General features: G+C 40.6%; 2 protein-coding genes across 3 annotated transcripts in view; one reads left to right on the forward strand and one right to left on the reverse strand.

Annotated features, from left to right (window-relative positions):
• The window catches only part of LOC137266466 (beta-hexosaminidase subunit beta-like), a 71578-nt gene that overhangs the window by 36355 nt on the left and 10645 nt on the right, over positions 1 to 24578 (reverse strand). For both annotated transcript variants that reach the window (XM_067801967.1, XM_067801968.1), the window contains exons 2-3: positions 11568 to 11711; positions 1145 to 1247 (exon numbers count right to left, since the gene is read on the reverse strand). In XM_067801967.1, coding sequence (XP_067658068.1) covers positions 1145 to 1235 — 91 coding nt within the window. In that variant the 5' untranslated portion in view covers positions 1236 to 1247; positions 11568 to 11711. The remainder of the gene's footprint in view (positions 1 to 1144; positions 1248 to 11567; positions 11712 to 24578) is intronic.
• LOC137266161 (mucin-22-like) lies at positions 19406 to 23899 on the forward strand. Its single transcript, XM_067801650.1, has one exon. It carries the CDS (start codon positions 19406 to 19408, stop codon positions 23897 to 23899), a length of 4494 nt encoding a protein of 1497 aa, XP_067657751.1.

Here is a 24578-nt window from a genome sequence, read left to right on the forward strand (position 1 = left end):
TCTCGTTTTCAGAAGTTATGTTTTTGCTCAGTAACAGTACCGGCAATAAATACTTTATTAATGTCGGCTTCATGTCTTTCATGACTGTGGGTTAGCCTTATGGGTGGTGGGTACACTCGCACTTAACCACTGCTGCTACTAGTATCCCCGACACGGGTACAGGAAGCGGGCATGACCTTTGTCCTTCCACTTCCACAACCTTCAGTTGATACATGGACGCCACACAGCCATTCTCCTCAGATATCACGGTTACGAAACGAGTGGACTTAATCTTGACGTCAGCCAGTCAGTCGATTTTTATATGTCTATAATGAACATATTGTAAGCCTAAAACGAAAAACACGAGCATAAAAAATCAAAATCACCTACTCAGTGTTCATGTCATGTGAGCGAGGTTGGTTTTACATCACACTCAGCTCTAGTCCACCTATGTGGGTATAAATAATCGAATCTGGACCAGACAATACAGTGATGAACAGCATGAGCATCGATCGGATCCAAGTTAGCGAGCCTGACCTTGCACCCGATCCTGCTGTCTTACGACAAGCCTGGGCTACTGAAGACCAATATTCTAACCCGGACCTTCACGGGTCTCATATTATCTGAGTAGACGGCCGGCTGCGCATGTGCAGGCTAAGTCATGATAGCGTAACAAGGACAACAGACGTGGGCCGATACCACAAAACATTATCAACACTTACAAGCTGTACCGCTTGTGTTAATGGACGCACTATATCGGTTATTGGCAACCATTATGATAAATTGTTTTCATCCATTTAAATAAATCATATATGATTGGGATATGAAGTGAACCCCATGGAAATGCTGAAGAAGAAACGGGTGAATTATGATGAATATATCGAAAATGTTATATTATAACGGGCAATTCATTAATATATGTATTAATATACAATTATGATTTCATTTAATATGAACAATTTTAATGAATCGAGACAACTGATATGAGGATATGACTCGTTAGACAGTCTGCAACAAGTCACACTGTTATCAGTGAACATCCTCCAACTTGACTGAATTCACACATCGTGTGTGCATTACTTGTGTAGATCTCCTCATGACATACCTCTGTCTCTTACACCAGGCTTGTGTGCATTATATTCCATGTCTCGGAAGCAGAACCTACCTTTTCTAATTACCCTTGCTCTGGGTCTGAGGGCGTCTGTTGTCAGAACCTGGCTGGCAATCAAACTGACGACGATGACAGTGAGTCGCATTCTGATTAGCTCCTGAAACACAACAGCCAGGTATTGATTGGCTAAATGTGTATCTCAACTGATCAAGTATTCATAATTTGACATTCGACAACCCCTATACGTGGTATGTTCATAGCTACGCTAGTTATCAAGATGCCTTACATGAATTAATAACAGGAAGAGCAAAACGTCTCGTATTCCTGTGCCGATAAGGTGACACTTGTACTCTTAATATTAACAGGAAGAATGATTATGGAGTCCGTGTGAGCGTTCGTGCGAGAATGAGCCATATGCTGATATTTTGATAATTTTTTTCACATTTAATGCCAGTTAGGTGGGTTCATTTTACGAAATTCCTCAATGTGATTTAAAGGGTCTTTATGGTAAACACTACTTCAGGGTATTTCAGTAAAAGTACAAACAGCAATACTGTCGGTATTGGTGGAGGTGACCAACTCAGGGTCATAATGAACGAACTGTAGAAACTGGGTGGGAATGTTTCAAACGTTTCCACTGGATTTATCACCTGAGTGGATCTACTATATCAACTCACAGATATGAACATAGGAGAATGTATGTGACGGGCGCTGCCAGTGTTTGGCCAGATCAACCAGTTGTTCCAGAGATTACCACACAAGAGCCTGTCTGGCACCACTCGTCTTACCAAGAAGAATGAGGACTATTTTTAATGGATACACAACTTTTGTATTCTGTCTAGGATACCTTTAGACGTGTATTCTTATGTTGTTTTCAAGCAAGATAAGTCACCACTTGCTTGACAACGACATTAGAATGTCGCACATCCATATTCATAGTCTTCATTCTTCATTTACCTAACTTCTAGAATGCCAATCATTTGTCTTACCAGTTGTAAATGACACCAGATGTGCGGTAGTTTGTATGTTCCCTACAGTTGTACCCTTCTGTGATCGAATCGACAAGTCTCATGGAATATCAACATTTAACACAAGGTGAAGATGAAAGCTAGTCCGCTATAACTTGATATTAGGTCATCACTAGGGAGTAGCACGGAGGTAGAATTCGACGTCACTCGTGTGTAAGATACAACACTGGTCTCTAACCCGCATGTGTTAGAAATTAATGTTACAAAACTGACAGGTCATCCGTAATTCCTCCGAGGCTATATGTTGTTCTCTATATATTATATTGTGAGGCAGATTCCTTCATGATGGTCCAGTGTGTAACTGTACTACTTTGTTTGTAGTTGAGGACAGTTGTGGCATAGTTTCTGTTCTGATGTAACATATCTATTTCAGGAAATCCTACATAATCCGAATTTTCAAACATGCATTAAATACATGACATGAGACAGCTCCAGAAAGAACGATATACAGATAAACACATGTGAAACACGAGAACACTTATTAAGAGTGCCTATCTGTGATAAAGCATGCATATTTTGAAGCAGCCGTGAAGAACAGTGTGGCTTTATTGGATATCCACTCGAACAGGGCAGACTGCTCGTGACGTGTCTATGGGCGTTTAGCCTTCAGATCTCTACCAGAGTCTGGTAGTGTAAAGTTTGACAAATTAGTGAAGGTTATATGTGGTCCATTATATGTGGAAGTGGAACTACATTCACTTAAACAATAAAGTAAGATATCCATAGTTTGTACAACGAGACTCAAGGAATCCAGTAGTATATTGTTGTCAGTCTAAATGATCGAGCAATACACTTAATAGTTTCAACCACTGGATTCTCCCTGAAATTATCATTGTTCGTGCAACGAAGATATCCTGTTATGAGATTTGTTTCCACATTTTATGATGTCTTCAACTTAGGCTCATTTTTTCAGTAAAAACAGATTGTTAAAGAGAGCACCTGTTCGAAATATGACTTCAGCGATCGAAAATTGGTAAATACATAAGATAGGTTTTATACAGATTTGGACTTCTGTGGCTACACCGACCATCAGCAGATGTATGTGGTGGTTAGACCATCGAACGTTAGTACAAGAATCCACAGCATACAAGACTACATCAGTGACGGTCATGACTGGATGTCCTCTAACTACCTGCAAATTTACAAAGGCAAAACATAATTCATTATGTTTGATGCACAGCAACGGCTCGCCAGGATTCTAGATACCATCGACTTATCCCTTTCCAAGATCTGTGTTGCTCCAGCTTCAACTGCCAGGAACTTGGACGCTGTCATAGATAGTACCATGTCAGGTAAACATCAGACACCGAACACTGTAGTGTTAGGATCTGTCGTAATCACTCACTTACAGAGAGTTCAGAACATGGCCATTCGTGTTGTCACGGGTTCCAGTAGGGTTTCTCACATTACGCAGATTCTAAGAGATTTACACTGGTTGTCCATTAGACATCGGATCAGTTCATGTTTCTCGTCTTGACGTACAATGCTGTGTACGTTGAGTCATCGCCTGCTTATGTAAATGTACCGCTGTCTGTCCACAATCCATCTAGAACCTAACGTCCGGCACAGAAGGAGCAACTGGTTGATCCATCAACGTGAACAAAGGTTGGAGGTCGATCCCCCTCTGCTGCAGCTCCTGCTGTGGCACCCCTTGACATCAGGAGCAGTGACTCTCTCCCAATTTTAAGAGAAAACTCAAGACATTTCTTTTCTCATCTACTGTTTAATTTGAACTGTAATAAACTGATTTCAGCGTGTGAAGCACCACTGAGCAGCCATATATAGCTGGGATTAAGGGCTACACAATGATTATGGGGCATTGATTATTATTTTTATTATTATTATTAACCTTTACAGTATTACGTAATAGACAACATTTATGTTCCTTAAACATAAACATGAACAGTTGTCTGTTTGACTTTCTAAATTACATCGACCATATGAATGTTCCAAAAACAATCATTTTGAAGAGTTGGGACCAAATGCTTGTGATTTCTTTACCAAAATTAATGCTTGTGATGTTCTCTGTCTTGGATGGCCCCGCCATTGATAAGTAAGTCGGGCATAGTACTATAACATACCTACTTCTTATGTTATGAATATTAGATTTCTTTACACCGAACCCCGAGGTACATCAGCCAGTCTTGCTTCAACACAACAAATGGGTTCTATCATTCAGACATACTGTCAATTTACATATTGTCTAGAAGGTTACACGATTTACGTTTTCTTAGTAAAAACCTTTTTGGCAAACCTTGTAAAAACGCCCTACGTCTTCACCATCATCTACAGTTTCTACTTGCTACATTTGTCGCTGGAAATACTTAAACCTTGTCCGAGATACTTTCGGGTAATATGGTCGCTGTGTAAGGCGCTGAATCAAGATTGTGGTTGGAATCTATATTGTGGAGGAACGATCTAAATGTCACACACCGGCGCTCGATGTCAGGTGCACGTTGCAGGGATGTCATCTGTGTGTGCACGTCAGACTCTGTGCGTGCAGTCGGACCAGTCTTTATACCCCACAGACGTTACGGCACGACCAGACTCTGTAAGTGCAGTCGGACCAGTCTTCATACCCCACAGACGTTACGGCACGGCCTTATCGTGCCAGGGCTGTTGATCGCGATGCCTTCGATATTAAAACACGATACCTTCATCTGTATGGAATGGCTAGAACGGTCACATGACGTCAACGGACCAACGGACGTTATGCTAATTGAGCAAAAGGTCCCCACTCAAAAGGCGCTCTGTCAAAAGGCATATGAAAAGGCAATGCTCTTATTAAGGAGCGGATCAATTCTCCCTTTGGTAAAAAACGTCTCTGCTGAGAGTAGGTATTTGTGGGTAATATGTTTCCGGGGCGTTTTGACGAACGGTACTGGTGAGATACTGAGTTATGTTAATGGATGATCAGACTGATTCCTTCTCGCAGGTTGGTGCAGGGATTGTCAGGCACACGGACTAAGTCTGTTAAACATACTTTCACACATGTTTGTATAACAGGCTATTGCAACAGATGGAGTTACACCTGTTTCAGTTTAAATATAATGTTGAATAATGAAACTTTCATGTTTTCTCTCATATCTGCTCCAGAGGCGGCATGTCTTCTAACCTTCCTTTGTGGGCGTCTTCTGCAAGTACACAGTCTATGGGTTGTATACAGAACTGTATACAGAACTGTCTGCAGAACCATACTGGTGGAACATTCCAGATCATAATACAAGGAGTGGCCATGGATATACAGGGCTACCTCTTGAAAGGCAATTGTTTGTATTGAAATTGTTTGGGCTTAAACATGAATATTTCCGACAGACGACTTGCGTAATTCGGGCAGTGTGATGAACGTAGAGATGCAGTGGAGTGATATGAATGTCGACATCCATGAAGACTCATCTTACTTGTCGGCGTGATGTTTGACATAATTTAGACATGATATGAAAACATTTCGACCGGCTAGTACAGTGACAGGCAAGAAGACTATCCAGACATCTAGAACACACTGGCGAAGGTTAAAACTGGACTGGGAAGATGAATCCTTTCAAAATATGAACACTTTATGGATTGCATTACAACCAGTGATCTGGACCTGAGAGAGGTTAGTTTTATGCCGCTTTTAGCCACATTTCAGCAACAATATGGCGGGGAACGTCAAATGAGATTCATACGTTGTGTCAGTGTCTTCTACGTGACGAGGGAAAGCTTAGAGAAATACAATACTAGACAAGAACTAGAGTAAAATACCGTGTTGCACCCATGAATTATTCACAGCTAACCTTTCTGATAATATACATATTGATCTTTTAGCTTGAGAACGGTGTACGAATCTACACCGAAACATAGCTCTCTGCAGTACACATGAGAGTCAAACACAAGTCACCCGCTTTATCATTGACTCGCCAACTTCTAGAATGCCGACCACAGAATAACATGACTGTTTCTGTTACAGTGACAGAGCATCACCTCGGGTCGCGGCGGTGACACATATGTCCTTCGGTTTGATGGTGACACACATGACCTCGGGTCCCGGTGGTGACAGACATGACCTTGGGTCTGGTGGGGACAAACATGAACTTGGGCCCCGGTGGTGACTCACATGACCTTGAGTCTTGTTGGCACAGTCATAGCCCTTGGTCTGGCTGGTACACACAAGACCTTAGGCCTGGTTTGGTTAGTCATGACCTTGGGTCCCGGTGATAAATAGTTTATAAATTTGCCATTCGGTAAGAAGGGCATGCCATTTGTATACCTGTGTTGAATGTCATCACAGTTACAGACTAACGTTTCCCAATTATGAAATACGTTTGATCTGTTACACCATATCGGGACCAGACTCTAGACTAACAGATAATCAACCACTTTCCTCCTGTTGATTCTTGAATGTGAAATAATCGTTGTAACTGATAGAGAAAATCATATAACTGGGAACAGAGATTTGGGAGTAATCACTTCACAATGCGTCAACTGCAAGCATCACCTAACACGGAGAGAAGCTATGGTGCGCAAGGGTGGGCCAGACAAAGGGATGAACTCTGCTGTCCCTTCAAGTAGCGTGAATTCTTTTGGGAAATATTTAGGGAGAAAAACTACATTAGTTGTAATAAATAACGACAAATAGAAAATCTGACCTTTCCACCTTCTGCATACATTATTCATGTTTACAATAACGCTAACAACATGAAGATGAATTCGCAGCAGTTGTGTTGGAAAGTGGAATCACCGCCAAAGGTGTTAGAAATACCCAGCAATGAGGCAGTCAGATAGTGAGTGTAAAGGATAATTTTGTCTATATCCGAGTTACCTCCCCCGCATATTTACAGCAGTTAATTCCTCTGTTGACAGAAACCCGATGAATTCTGGTTTCAATGCACCCACAGTGGCTTACACTAGTATTCCCACATATACAGACCTCAGTACCGAACTCACAAAGGCTACGGATCATGGAATCTAATACTGAACACCGATGTGGTAGGAATTGGCCCAGAAACAGGCCTTCAAAACTACCCCTCCAGGGAGTCTCAAGTGCATGTCTTGCAACATTTCCGTGCACACGGTCATGCCATCAGCTGGTATAGACACATCGAACCCAGACTTTGCAATATGATCTAATCGTTTAAACATTTGGGATGAAACTGAAACAAGACGAGCAAGGCTTAACATCAATAACTGAAAGTCTGGATCAGCTGTTGTCGTTACTTCCTGCTTCCGCATAGTTTTTTTGGAGCAGTCGGTGTGTAATATACAGTCAGGCTATTAGTATCAATCTATATTTCATTAGCGCGTGAATTGATTTTCGGTGAAGTGATTTCATAGTATAAACAAACGATTTGTCAGTAGGGAGCCACTTTGTTAGTGTTTACTCCTTGTTATGACATTGTGTAACATATGTCGCATGAAGACATGGGATATTGAGCATAAGTCTTCTAAGTCGAATATGTGGAACGTTATTTCGCACGCTCCTCCCCTAAAAGAGAACAATAACAATAACAATAAAACAAAACAAATAACAACGAAAGAAAACAAAAACAAGCAAACAGTGTCTGCCTTTTATTAAAGATGTTTTAATAATGTTATAGGGAGGAAAATAATAAATTTTCTTGAATGAATGAAATGCTTGTAAGCAACGTGATGTGGTTCAGTTATTGTGATCAAGAAGCGGCATCTGATGTCACTTCAACAATACAAGGGCAAAGTTGTTATCGCTTGACGATTCGCCAAAACACACTTTCCTTCATTGATCAAAATATGTCGGATAAGACAGATGTTACAACGGGGACTTGGGGATTGACACATATATTTCTCTTTTGTAGTGGTTGTGTATTCCATATTTAGTAACTTCAGTCGGATTGGAAATTCAACAAATGATATCAACAAGCCTAAGAATGCATAATAAGATGGGGGAAGCAATGAAGCCAGAATTTGGTTTTGTATAGTAGTCTATAGGGTCTGGGGCACACTCTTCAAGGCGGATACAGCTTTTGAGAAGGAAGGGGTTAGGGGAGGAGGTTACACACTATTCACCCGAGTTCCAATGGTCATGTAACAAAATTTCAGGATAAAAGGAGGGTACGCACCTCTGCGAGCCCTCTAGATCCGCCTATGTATATATGTATATAAATGTGTATATAAATATGTATACAAATGTAATGCATGTCACACAATAATAATATCCATGAAAAACAGTGGTATCAATAGGCGCGTCTGTTCGTTATCTGCCGCCATTGTAATGGTTGTATGTAATTTCCCAAACGCAGGCACAGGTTACATTTACTAGACCTAGCGTGGAGTTTGTGTGGAACGTGCTGGGGATCTGGGAGTCCTCATTGATTGACTGATTGACTGATTGATTGACTGATTGACTGATTGATTGACTGATTGACTGATTGACTGATTGACTGATTGATTGACCGATTGACTGATTGACTGATTGACTGACTGGCTGATTGGCTGATTGATTGATTGATTGATTGATTGATTCCAGGTTTTATGGCGGCTAAGTAAATATTGTTTTCTGACATCTAACACGGGGAAATTGTGTTAGATGATTGAAGAGTGGTTTTTCAGGTTTACAACTGTGACATGAACTCTATTATGGCTTAAGACTGAATACTCTGCAGTCATAAATATCCACTTGGTATTTTGAGAAGAATCCCTTTTGATGACGTGAAACTGCTCTACCAAGACGGGTCACGCGAGAAAATCTGCAGATTTCCGTATAACAAAGCAGTGAATCCAGACTCCATGAGTCACTGGGCGTGTCAAAATGAGACTCTTCCCTAATGTTGTAGAATCTAAAACGTCACATGGAACAGAGATTGGCATTTTCCATTTGGGATACTCATGAATTTTGATCATTTTCAAGGTCAAACGTGGTTCAACTAGAATTCTTTAAAACCAGTTATACTATATTGCCAGCAATAAGTTTATAGCTCCAGGACACACTCAGTGCCACATGTCAGTCTAAACACATTGTCATATACAGAACACTGTGTTACATATAACTTTATTGCAAAAATACGTACCTGTCGAGTACACAGAATGTGTTAAGGTGTCGAACACATAGTATCATAGGCAGCTGTACATAACACACAGTGTAATAAACAGTTCTAAACTCCACACAGTGTAATAAACAGCTCTAAACTACACACAGTGTAATACACAGCTCTAAACTCCACACAGTGTAATAAACAGCTCTAAACTCCACACAGTGTAATAAACAGCTCTAAACTACACACAGTGTAATAAACAGCTCTAAACTACACACAGTGTAATAAACAGCTCCAAAGAACACACAGTGTAATAAACAGTTCTAAACAACACACGGTGTAGCAAACAGCTCTAAACTACACACAGTGTAATAAACAGCTCTAAACTACACACAGTGTAATAAACAGTTCTAAACTACACACATTGTAACAACCAGCTCTAAACTACACACAGTGTAGTAAACAGCTCCAAAGAACACACAGTGTAATAAACAGCTCCAAACTACACACAGTGTAATACACAGCTCTAAACTCCACACAGTGTAATAAACAGCTCTAAACTCCACACAGTGTAATAAACAGTTGTAAACTCCACACAGTGTAATAAACAGCTCTAAACTACACACAGTGTAATAAACAGCTCTAAACTACACACAGTGTAATAAACAGCTCCAAAGAACACACAGTGTAATAAACAGTTCTAAACAACACACGGTGTAGCAAACAGCTCTAAACTACACACAGTGTAATAAACAGCTCTAAACTACACACAGTGTAATAAACAGTTCTAAACTACACACATTGTAACAACCAGCTCTAAACTACACACAGTGTAGTAAACAGCTCTAAACTACACACAGTGTAATAAACAGCTCTAAACTACACACAGTGTAATAAACAGCTCCAAACAACACACAGTGTAGTAAACAGCTGCAAACAACACACAGTGTAATAAACAGCTCTAAACTACACACAGTGTAGTAAACAGCTCTAAACTACACACAGTGTAATAAACAGCTCTAAACTACACAGTGTAATAAACAGCTCTAAACTACACGCAGTGTAATAAACAGTTCTAAACTACACACAGTGTAATAAACAGCTCCAAAGAACACACAGTGTAATAAACAGCTCCAAACTACACACAGTGTAATACACAGCTCTAAACTCCACACAGTGTAATAAACAGCTCTAAACTCCACACAGTGTAATAAACAGTTGTAAACTCCACACAGTGTAATAAACAGCTCTAAACTACACACAGTGTAATAAACAGCTCTAAACTACACACAGTGTAATAAACAGCTTTAAACTACACACGGTGTAGTAAACAGCTCCAAACAACACACAGTGTAATAAACAGCCCTAAACTACACACAGTGTAATAAAGAGCTCTAAACTACACACAGTGTAATAAACAGCTCCAAAGAACACACAGTGTAATAAACAGCTCCAAACTACACACAGTGTAATACACAGCTCTAAACTCCACACAGTGTAATAAACAGCTCTAAACTCCACACAGTGTAATAAACAGCTCTAAACTACACACAGTATAATAAACAGCTCTAAACTCCACACAGTGTAATAAACAGTTGTAAACTCCACACAGTGTAATAAACAGCTCTAAACTACACACAGTGTAATAAACAGCTCTAAACTACACACAGTGTAATAAACAGCTTTAAACTACACACAGTGTAGTAAACAGCTCCAAACAACACACAGTGTAATAAACAGCCCTAAACTACACACAGTGTAATAAAGAGCTCTAAACTACACACAGTGTAATAAACAGCTCTAAACTACACACAGTGTAGTAAACAGCTGCAAACAACACACAGTGTAATAAAGAGCTCTAAACTACACACAGTTTAATAAACAGCTCTAAACAACACACAGTGTAATACACAGCTCCAAACAACACACAGTGTAATAAACAGCTCCAAACAACACACAGTGTAATAAACAGCTCTAAACTACACACAGTGTAGTAAACAGCTCTAAACTACACACAATGTAGTAAACAGCTGCAAACAACACACAGTGTAATAAACAGCTCTAAACTACACACAGTGTAGTAAACAGCTCTAAACAACACACAGTGTAATAAACAGCTCCAAACAACACACAGTGTAATAAACAGCTCCAAACAACACACAGTGTAATAAAACAGCTCTAAACAACATAGAGTCATATATCTCTAAACTTCACACAGTGTCATAAAACAGCCCTAAACATCTATGGGAATATATCACCGATATAAAAGTCGTATAATTCAAATCACCAACGAGAAAATCAGCTGCCAAACTTGTAGCCATGCGTTACCATTCGTCAGGTTAATGAAACCCCTTAATGTTCGGGGTTGAACAATAGCTATATAGTATGCAGTTGGTACATGTGGTAACTAATATTTCTATTGACACAGAAGCGGGTCTGTATTTTTTGATAATGTTCACATACCTTGATCGGTGGGTGCGATTGACCAATCTCCTTACATCTCACATGCCACTTGTCCGACAACTGACCAATCAATATTGATGCTTATAGTGTCATCATGAAGGCACCACTTTCGTTTCAGGTTGACGACTTTCATGCAGGACCTTTCTGGAATACCAAAGGTATATATATTATGTATAACACACACACACATACACACACACACGCACACACGCACGCACGCACGCACGAACGCACGCACATATATATATTGTCAGCTGTTATTTTCATTTAAATGTAATTGTCTTCAGCGTGTATGGGTTAAAGCGTAGTTACACGCTGTAGGTTTCTGCCATCTTTCTATCTATCTTTCTATCTATCAATCTATCTAACTATCTATCTACACGTCTATACATCAGTGTCTATCTGACACGAGGCCAGCCTGCTGGGGAAATGTGTCCAAAAGAGGATCATGTCTCATTTTCCATCTGTGATAGACCTTACAAAAACTGGAAAATGTTAACGTCATACGCGGGCCCAGAAAGAAGTGTGTGTGTGTGTGTGTGTGTGTGTGTGTGCGTGTGTGTGTGTAGGCATGTGCATCCCTCCTTTTGTCCTGAAAATTTTTAAAAACTCTCTTAAAATTGAAGTGTGCACGCCCCATCCCATCCCATCCCACCCCTCGCCACCCATCTCAAGATTGATACGCACGCACGCACGCACGCACGCACGCACGCACGCACGCACGCACGCACGTGAGCCTACCTCTCTAAAAAGATTGTAAGCGCCCTTGCACGTCCAAACCAGGTCCACGTGTACATCACGAAAACAACCATGTTGGTGAGGAAGTGATAGAGGGTTTCTCCACATTCTATATATCTGGGAAATACTTACACCAGGGTCTTGTTGACTGTCCTCGTCACTTTACACTTGATGAGTTTACAGATAATCAGCACGTGTAAATATAACGTCGAGTATATGATGAGGGACTATATCAAACAACAATGACTTTACATGTTCGTGGTAAATAGATATTATCACGGGTCATCTTGCAACTTGTAACTTACGAGTTTGATTATCAGACGAGGATCAATCTGTCAGCTTCATGTCAAGATAAAACAACGGAATGTGTCAAAGGCTTCCAAGCAACAAACATTTCACAGAATATTACTGTCATTAATTCAGCATACTGCCCGTGATCAGTGTAGGAATGCATGATTTTGAGCAGGTGGGAATGATAGATTACGATATTTCATACATGGTTAATTTACATCGATATATAATATGAATTAAATGATCCAGACATACATAGTTTATCATTCAGATTTGGTCGAAGATTTATGTAAAAATCGTATGCATTACAAATGTTTGCACTTGTGTTCTGGGACTGTTTTTGTTTTAAAATTCTGGAACACTTTTGAGACATTCCCCGGGCACTAAAGACTATTGTCTTTGCTTACTGAAGATAAGCTATCAATGCACGTCGACATCACTCGTGTATACCACGTCAAGTTCATTAAAATCACCAAAATGCAAGATCAGTACTTACATATGTATATTTCAGGCGTGTACTGGAGACGATTTGTTCAAACACATAGCTACATGGTGACGCGCGGCCCACATACGCCTAGGTCTGATTGATAGGGCGATCAGTCACAGGCGACTAACATGAGTGTTTTTATGTTGAATTGTGCAGATCACTGGATATCAAACACAGTTTATCGTTTGATTACTTTCAAATTTACAGCTTCATTCAAGGTACATTTGTGTCGTTAGGGTTCAGGGAAGTGACGGAACGACGTTGACCGGGGTGGTAGATCAGGAGAACATGTGTCTCCGAGGAAAAACGTTTGAAACGTCACTACAGAGTGGCTATAACACTGTAGAACACCATAGTTCACCTAGATCACAGACAGCTGTAACACTATAGTACACCACAGTTCACCTAGATCACAGACAGCTGTAACACTATAGTACACCACAGTTCACCTAGATCACAGACAGCTGTAACACTGTAGAACACCACAGTTCACCTAGATCACAGACAGCTGTAACACTATAGTACACCATAGTTCACCTAGATCACAGACAGCTGTAACACTATAGTACACCACAGTTCACCTAGATCACAGACAGCTGTAACACTATAGTACACCACAGTTCACCTAGATCACAGACAGCTGTAACACTATAGTACACCACAGTTCACCTAGATCACAGACAGCTGTAACACTATAGTACACCACAGTTCACCTAGATCACAGACAGCTGTAACACTATAGTACACCATAGTTCACCTAGATGACAGACAGCTTTAACACTATAGTACACCACGGTTCACCTAGATCACAGACAGCTGTAACACTGTAGTACACCACAGTTCACCTAGATCACAGACAGCTGTAACACTATAGTACACCACAGTTCACCTAGATCACAGACACCTGTAACACTATAGTACACCACAGTTCACCTAGATCACAGACAGCTGTAACACTATAGTACACCACAGTTCACCTAGATCACAGACAGCTGTAACACTATAGTACACCACAGTTCACCTAGATCACAGACAGCTGTAACACTATAGTACACCACAGTTCACCTAGATCACAGACAGCTGTAACACTATAGTACACCACAGTTCACCTAGATCACAGACAGCTGTAACACTATAGTACACCATAGTTCACCTAGATCACAGACAGCTGTAACACTATAGTACACCACAGTTCACCTAGATCACAGACAGCTGTAACACTATAGTACACCATAGTTCACCTAGATGACAGACAGCTTTAACACTATAGTACACCACAGTTCACCTAGATCACAGACAGCTGTAACACTATAGTACACCACAGTTCACCTAGATCACAGACAGCTGTAACACTATAGTACACCACAGTTCACCTAGATCACAGACAGCTGTAACACTATAGTACACCACAGTTCACCTAGATCACAGACAGCTGTAACACTATAGTACACCACAGTTCACCTAGATCACAGACAGCTGTAACACTATAGTACACCATAGTTCACCTAGATGACAGACAGCTTTAACACTATAGTACACCACAGTTCACCTAGATCACAGACAGCTGTAACACTATAGTACACCACAGTTCACCTAGATCACAGACAGCTGTAACACTATAGTACACCACAGTTCACCTAGATCACAGACAGCTGTAACACTATAGTACACCATAGTTCACCTAGATCACAGACAGCTGTAACACTGTAGAACACCATAGTTCACCTAGATCACAGACAGCTGTAACACTATAGTACACCATAGTTCACCTAGATCACAGACAGCTGTAACACTATAGTACACCACAGTTCACCTAGATCACAGACAGCTGTAACACTATAGTACACCACAGTTCACCTAGATCACAGACAGCTGTAACACTATAGTACACCACAGTTCACCTAGATCACAGACAGCTGTAACACTATAGTACACCACAGTTCACCTAGATGACAGACAGCTGTAACACTATAGTACACCACAGTTCACCTAGATCACAGACAGCTGTAACACTATAGTACACCACGGTTCACCTAGATCACAGACAGCTGTAACACTATAGTACACCACAGTTCACCTAGATCACAGACAGCTGTAACACTATAGTACACCACAGTTCACCTAGATCACAGACAGCTGTAACACTATAGTACACCACAGTTCACCTAGATCACAGACAGCTGTAACACTATAGTACACCATAGTTCACCTAGATCACAGACAGCTGTAACACTATAGTACACCACAGTTCACCTAGATCACAGACAGCTGTAACACTATAGTACACCACAGTTCACCTAGATCACAGACAGCTGTAACACTATAGTACACCACAGTTCACCTAGATCACAGACAGCTGTAACACTATAGTACACCACAGTTCACCTAGATCACAGACAGCTGTAACACTATAGTACACCACAGTTCACCTAGATCACAGACAGCTGTAACACTATAGTACACCACAGTTCACCTAGATCACAGACAGCTGTAACACTATAGTACACCATAGTTCACCTAGATCACAGACAGCTGTAACACTATAGTACACCACAGTTCACCTAGATCACAGACAGCTGTAACACTATAGTACACCATAGTTCACCTAGATCACAGACAGCTGTAACACTATAGTACACCATAGTTCACCTAGATCACAGACAGCTGTAACACTGGAGTGAAAACGCTTCTGAAATGCAGGAGGGACCACAGGGACCAAAAAGCCTTATTTACAATAACCCGGAAAAGTAACAATAACAGGCACATTTCTCACATGAGAACCAGATAACAGGTTAGCGTGTTCTGGTATATTCGTAGGATGAGAATCTCAAGCAGGGTATAGAAGGAATTACAGCACAATTGATTATATGAATATGTTTCAAATTGCTGTTCAGCACAATTTCTAGAAAAGTGGGAAAATGTATGCACATGGTCTTGACTTGCATTTGTGTAGTTCCAAATTATGGTGGATTCTTAAACGCATGGAAGTTTCACCCAGAATAAACTGTTTGAGAGGCATTCTAGAAGTGGTTCTAGTTCTAGACATGACAACGTCTTTATGGATGATCGACTTCTTTGTTGTAGCACAACCACGTTTCAGGACAGATACTGTTTTCAAGTACGAGCTGTCTGACCTCTGTCAACATGTAAAACCCGTCGCTGTTTTCCTTCTTTATTAAATAATGAACATTAGGTGTTGAGTGAAGCTGCTACCGTGCCGTGAAACTTTTCTTTTGTTATTCGCTGACAGTGTATGTAGGCGTCAAAAACCATTATGTTTTCGAGATGTTTGCTAAAGTCATCGGCAGTCTCTAACAAGAACCTAAATGGTTGTGGTAAATTATCGACATGTGGGAAACGTTTTTTAAATTGGAGGCATGTTGAGATAATAACATTGTATAAATATTTAGACACTAATTTTTCTAAATTCACACCATGGACTTAAATGAACAGTTGGTAAACTGAACTCAAATCTATACACATGCTTGATCCTTTGCCATACGCTCTATGTTTGTGTGGGTGTAAATTGCCAGTGTTATATCTGACATGTCTGGAGAATGTTGTCGTTATCCAGGGTATGTTTTCACAAAAGCACCGTAACTTGACAAGATCCCCCTTCCGGGACGGTGTCGACCCTGTTCACACCTCATAAATATCCACAACTGGCCATGGACAGGAAGACAGACCCGTCATAGACTATGTCCACCTTGTTCACACCTCATGAATACCCACAACTAGACAGAAAGACAGGCCTGTCATTGACCATGTCCACCTTGTTCACACCCTATGAATGCCCACAACTAGACAGGAAGACAAACTCGTCATAGACTGTGTCCATCTTGTTCATACCCCATGAATATCCACAACTAGACAGGAAGACAGACCCGTCATAGACTATGCCCACCCTGTAATACCAGCAGCTGGTGAAGTAGTGGGGTTGAGTCTTTATAATTTCTGTCCATGCAAGTAAACTCCAGAAGGATGTAGGTATTTTCAGACTGTCATGTTTGTCAGTATTCATTGTCATAAACTCACACAAGTGTACAATATTGAACACTATCCACGCAATGGTAGTCCAAGATGGACTCCAAAGCACAGTGCCGCACGTACATTTGAACCCAGGCTACAACGATTGGGGGAATAAGTTTCACACCAGTTTCAACAGGATTTGGCTGACAGAAAAGGTTTGTCAGCATAGTACAGTATGTTACCACTTAATTTGGAGGCATTTAATATTTTGATTGAGTCTAGAAAAGTCAAATGAGGGAATCTAGAGAATTGTAGACAAGAGGAAGGGCGGACCACCATGCATCTATGTAAGTAGCTCCTCATCATATATGTCTTAGTATCTTATCAACCAAGCATGTTTACTCTACACTTGCATATGATCGTTTTACTACATACATTTCAATGTTTTTAGTCCCATAAAACCTGTCACTGTGTTATATTTGTGTCATCAGCCAGATGGAGTCTACGCAGTATCTGAATTGTGCAGCTGCTGGTAATGTATGGTGCGGATCACCAACAAGTGTACTAGTACTAACATGCAAATGTCCAGTTTCACCAGTAATGTACGCCACAGCCCGCATACACTAAGTACCGGTTCAGAACGAATAATGCACAAGTAATATTTGAAAGATAAGCAGGTCAGGTTCCTGGGTCAACTTGACTAGTGGGTGTGACATAAGGTAAGACAGCTGTGACAACAATCTATAGTGCCTTATCACCTCTCCTGATCAATAATATATTCTGCACAATCCTGTACTTCGTTTCTGAATGTGAAATATCCTGTAGTGTGTGTGAATATATGGATCGTACTGTGTGAATGTGGGATCCCTGCAGTGACAATCCGAGATCCATGTAGTGTGTGAATAGGGATCCTGTAGTGTGTGAATGTAGTATACTCACTAATGATTAAAATATGACCCCCAGAAGCACGTGAATGTTTGATACCATGGTAATGTTTGATACCATGGTGATATGTGATGAACTGCGTGTTTCCATGGAAATGTAAATATTACAGAAGAATATTTTGAGGACTTTAATTATATATAATTATTGTTATGTGAACCTTATAGATGTTGCGTAATGTAGATTACTGTTGTGCTAATATGTTACTTCTTGCTACAAGTCTGGCTTGTAGGCTACAATATTAAAACATGTATGCCAATTGGAAAACCGCTTAAATGGGAGTTTAAATGCAGTTTCTATGGTTACAGACAGACTGACGATGTAAGGAGTATGCATCATGGCGGTGCTAACAGTTTTGTTTTATTTGTACTTTGCATTTGTCTGTAGTAAGTTTCGCAGGCAACTTGTGCAATGTTGCAGCATATTTAACACAGTGTGTGGTTACATGTGTCTAACATGTATCTAAAGGTCCATCAGAGATGTTCCGTGGAAATGCAAGACTTGTGAGGTTAATGTTTGAACATATGTGTATTTTTCCAAGGGTATTTGGTGGCTTGGTTACTGCGACATCGATGTATATGTCAGTTTTCCTTTAATAATAAACAAGTTGACTTTCAAACTTCATCTCGTCTTTGTGTTCTAATTACGTTGATTTCATACCTTGTTTGATTCACACTGTGATGAACTTCACTTGCAGGGGTATGGCGCCAAAAGGTTTGAAAAATACATCTAATTGCTCAAGGACTTAACTGACGATACATCCGGCGCCAAATTTTCAGCATCGGGCTGTTGGCATGCAGAGGGACTGAACAACGCCACAAAGATGTAGATTTGACACACTGTAGTGGGAATATATATATATACTGAAACCAAGGAAGGAATTCGAGTAAAATTGGGAGAGCAACTCTGTCCACCCACAAACTTCAACAACAACACCAACCGCACAATGCGACAATAAGATACCATTTTACAGGTAATTATGATAAAAGCCAAGGCGATAACGAGGGGCAGTATCAGGAGTTCGTATTCGTAAGGTGCCTCTATCAGCTCCTTGCTGACTCCGTGCATCGACAACAACGAAACACTGTTGACACAATTTCATTACCTTGAACATATGTAATCTATGACGGCTTGACCCTGTCGCCCCTTGTACACCATGTTTGCTGTGCACACACTAAGTGAAGGCCAGGGCAAGATGTTTCACCTTTATAGAAGATAAAGCGTCTCGAATATTAGCCATGTACTGTCTCCTTCACTTCGACTCGATGTCTAATCTAAAATTATAGAGTGGCGAGGTCTCGAACAGGTCTGGAACAACGACTAGCTTACTTCATTAGGTCTAGATAGCGAGATCCTCTATGTACTAAGTCTGGACAACGAAATCCTCTCTATACTAGGTCTGGACAACGAGATGTTTACTTCATTAGGTCTAGACAACGAAATCCTCTCTATACTAGGTCTGGACAACGAAATCCTCTCTATACTAGGTCTGGACAACGAGATGTTTACTTCATTAGGTCTAGACAACGAAATCCTCTCTATACTAGGTCTGGACAACGAGATGTTTACTTCATTAGGTCTAGACAACGAAATCCTCTCTATACTAGGTCTGGACAACGAAATGCTCTCTATACTAGGTCTGGACAACGAGATGCTTACTTCATTAGGTCTAGACAACGAAATTCTCTCTATACTAGGTCTGGACAACGAAATCCTCTCTATACTAGGTCTGGACAACGAAATCCTCTCTATACTAGGTCTGGACAACGAGATGTTTACTTCATTAGGTCTAGACAACGAAATCATCTCTATACTAGGTCTGGACAACGAGATGTTTACTACATTAGGTCTAGACAACGAAATCCTCTCTATACTAGGTCTAGACAACGAAATCCTCTCTATACTAGGTCTGGACAACGAGATGTTTACTTCATTAGGTCTAGACAACGAAATCATCTCTATACTAGGTCTGGAAAACGAGATGTTTACTTCATTAGGTCTAGACAACGAAATCCTCTCTATACTAGGTCTGGACAACGAAATCCTCTCTATACTAGGTCTGGACAACGAGATGTTTACTTCATTAGGTCTAGACAACGAAATCCTCTCTATACTAGGTCTGGACAACGAGATGTTTACTTCATTAGGTCTAGACAACGAAATCCTCTCTGTACTAGGTCTGGACAACGAAATCCTCTCTATACTAGGTCTGGACAACGAGATGCTTACTTCATTAGGTCTAGACAACGAAATTCTCTCTATACTAGGTCTGGACAACGAAATCCTCTCTATACTAGGTCTGGACAACGAGATGTTTACTTCATTAGGTCTAGACAACGAAATCCTCTCTATACTAGGTCTGGACAACGAGATGTTTACTACATTAGGTCTAGACAACGAAAGCCTCTCTATACTAGGTCTAGACAACGAAATCCTCTCTATACTAGGTCTGGACAACGAAATCCTCTCTATACTAGGTCTAGACAACGAAATCCTCTCTATACTAGGTCTGGACAACGAGATGCTTACTTCATTAGGTCTAGACAACGAAATCCTCTCTATACTAGGTCTGGACAACGAAATCCTCTCTATACTAGGTCTGGACAACGAGATGCTTACTACATTAGGTCTAGACAACGAAATCCTCTCTATACTAGGTCTAGACAACGAAATCCTCTCTATACTAGGTCTGGAGAACGAAATCCTCTCTATACTAGGTCTGGACAACGAGATGCTTACTTCATTAGGTCTAGACAACGAAATCCTCTCTATACTAGGTCTAGACAACGAAATCCTCTCTATACTAGGTCTAGACAACGAAATCCTCTCTATACTAGGTCTGGACAACGAAATCCTCTCTATACTAGGTCTGGACAACGAGATGTTTACTTCATTAGGTCTAGACAACGAAATCCTCTCTATACTAGGTCTAGACAACGAAATCCACTCTATACTAGGTCTGGACAACGAAATCCTCTCTATACTAGGTCTGGACAACGAGATGCTTGCTTCATTAGGTCTAGACAACGAAATCCTCTCTATACTAGGTCTGGACAACGAAATCCTCTCTATACTAGGTCTGGACAACGAGATGTTTACTTCATTAGGTCTAGACAACGAAATCCTCTCTATACTAGGTCTGGACAACGAAATCCTCTCTATACTAGGTCTGGACAACGAGATGCTTACTTCATTAGGTCTAGACAACGAAATCCTCTCTATACTAGGTCTGGACAACGAAATCCTCTCTATACTAGGTCTGGACAACGAAATCCTCTCTATACTAGGTCTGGACAACGAGATGTTTACTTCATTAGGTCTAGGCAACGAAATCCTCTCTATACTAGGTCTGGACAACGAGATGCTTACTACATTAGGTCTAGACAACGAAATCCTCTCTATACTAGGTCTGGAGAACAAGATGTTTACTTCATTAGGTCTAGACAACGAAATCCTCTCTATACTAGGTCTGGACAACGAAATCCTCTCTATACTAGGTCTGGACAACGAGATGCTTACTTCATTAGGTCTAGACAACGAAATCCTCTCTATACTAGGTCTGGACAACGAAATCCTCTCTATACTAGGTCTGGACAACGAAATCCTCTCTATACTAGGTCTGGACAACGAGATGCTTACTTCATTAGGTCTAGACAACGAAATCCTCTCTATACTAGGTCTGGACAACGAAATCCTCTCTATACTAGGTCTAGACAACGAAATCCTCTCTATACTAGGTCTGGACAACGAAATCCTCTCTATACTAGGTCTAGACAACGAAATCCTCTCTATACTAGGTCTGGACAACGAGATGTTTACTTCATTAGGTCTAGACAACGAAATCCTCTCTATACTAGGTCTGGACAACGAGATGTTTACTTCATTAGGTCTAGACAACGAAATCCTCTCTATACTAGGTCTGGACAACGAGATGTTTACTTCATTAGGTCTAGACAACGAAATCCTCTCTATACTAGGTCTGGACAACGAAATCCTCTCTATACTAGGTCTAGACAACGAAATCCTCTCTATACTAGGTCTGGACAACGAAATCCTCTCTATACTAGGTCTGGACAACGAAATCCTCTCTATACTAGGTCTGGACAACGAGATGCTTACTTCATTAGGTCTAGACAACGAAATCCTCTCTATACTAGGTCTGGACAACGAAATCCTCTCTATACTAGGTCTGGACAACGAAATCCTCTCTATACTAGGTCTGGACAACGAGATGTTTACTTCATTAGGTCTAGACAACGAAATCCTCTCTATACTAGGTCTAGACAACGAGATGTTTACTTCATTAGGTCTAGACAACGAAATCCTCTCTATACTAGGTCTGGACAACGAAATCCTCTCTATACTAGGTCTGGACAACGAGATGCTTACTTCATTAGGTCTAGACAACGAAATCCTCTCTATACTAGGTCTGGACAACGAAATCCTCTCTATACTAGGTCTGGACAACGAAATCCTCTCTATACTAGGTCTGGACAACGAAATCCTCTCTATACTAGGTCTAGACAACGAAATCCTCTCTATACTAGGTCTGGACAACGAGATGTTTACTTCATTAGGTCTAGACAACGAAATCCTCTCTATACTAGGTCTGGACAACGAGATGTTTACTTCATTAGGTCTAGACAACGAAATCCTCTCTATACTAGGTCTGGACAACGAGATGTTTACTTCATTAGGTCTAGACAACGAAATCCTCTCTATACTAGGTCTGGACAACGAAATCCTCTCTATACTAGGTCTAGACAACGAAATCCTCTCTATACTAGGTCTGGACAACGAAATCCTCTCTATACTAGGTCTGGACAACGAGATGTTTACTTCATTAGGTCTAGACAACGAAATCCTCTCTATACTAGGTCTGGACAACGAAATCCTCTCTATACTAGGTCTAGACAACGAAATCCTCTCTATACTAGGTCTGGACAACGAAATCCTCTCTATACTAGGTCTGGACAACGAAATCCTCTCTATACTAGGTCTGGACAACGAGATGCTTACTTCATTAGGTCTAGACAACGAAATCCTCTCTATACTAGGTCTGGACAACGAAATCCTCTCTATACTAGGTCTGGACAACGAAATCCTCTCTATACTAGGTCTGGACAACGAGATGTTTACTTCATTAGGTCTAGACAACGAAATCCTCTCTATACTAGGTCTAGACAACGAGATGTTTACTTCATTAGGTCTAGACAACGAAATCCTCTCTATACTAGGTCTGGACAACGAAATCCTCTCTATACTAGGTCTGGACAACGAGATGCTTACTTCATTAGGTCTAGACAACGAAATCCTCTCTATACTAGGTCTGGACAACGAAATCCTCTCTATACTAGGTCTGGACAACGAAATCCTCTCTATACTAGGTCTGGACAACGAGATGCTTACTTCATTAGGTCTAGACAACGAAATCCTCTCTATACTAGGTCTGGACAACGAAATCCTCTCTATACTAGGTCTGGACAACGGAATCCTCTCTATACTAGGTCTAGACAACGGAATCCTCTCTCTACTAGGTCTAGACAACGAAATCCTCTCTATACTAGGTCTGGACAACGAAATCCTCTCTATACTAGGTCTAGACAACGAAATCCTCTCTATACTAGGTCTGGACAACGAAATCCTCTCTATACTAGGTCTAGACAACGGAATCCTCTCTATACTAGGTCTGGACAACGAAATCTTCTCTATACTATGTCTGGACCACGAGATGCTTACTACATTAGGTCTAGACAATGAAATCTTCTCTATACCAGGTCTGGACAACGAAATCCTCTCTATACTAGGTCTAGACAACGGAATCCTCTCTATACTAGATTGGGACAACGAGATGTTTACTTCATTAGGTCTAGACAACGAAATCGTCTGGACAACGAGGAACTAGGTACCATGGGCTGGAATACCGAGGTCCCCACTGTAATGTTTTCACCATTTTGAGAAACCCATTATCCATTTTTGATTTCAGACTATACCTTTAGCATGTGTGCATGGATCAGTAGAAGACAATAACATACAGTATATTTTCTACTGCATGTCCATGTGTGCATGGATCAGTAGAAGACAATAACATGCAGTATATTTTCTACTGCATGTCCATGTGTGTTCAGTAGAAGACAATAACATACGGTATATTTTCTACTGCATGTCCATGTGTGCATGGATCAGTAGAAGACAATAACATGCAGTATGTTTTCTACTGCATGTCCATGTGTGCATGGATCACTAGAAGACAATAACATGCTGTATATTTTCTACTGCATGTCCATGTGTGCATGGATCACTAGAAGACAATAACATACAGTATATTTTCTACTGCATGTCCATGTGTGCATGGATCACTAGAAGACAATAACATGCAGTATATTTTCTACTGCATGTCCATGTGTGCATGGATCAGTAGAAGGCAATAAGTTACAGTATTTTTTCTACTGCATGTCCATGTGTGCATGGATCACTAGAAGACAATAACATGCAGTATATTTTCTACTGCATGTCCATGTGTGCATGGATCACTAGAAGACAATAACATGCAGTATTTTTTCTACTGCATGTCCATGTGTGCA

This window comes from Haliotis asinina, chromosome 15 (assembly GCF_037392515.1).
Source record: "Haliotis asinina isolate JCU_RB_2024 chromosome 15, JCU_Hal_asi_v2, whole genome shotgun sequence".
In the NCBI taxonomy this organism is placed as follows: Eukaryota; Metazoa; Mollusca; class Gastropoda; order Lepetellida; family Haliotidae; genus Haliotis; species Haliotis asinina.

Coding starts and splice junctions, on each gene's coding strand:
- LOC137266161 (XM_067801650.1), top strand. CDS start 19,406: ATGTTTACTTCATTAGGTCTAGACAACGAAATCCTCTCTATACTAGGT.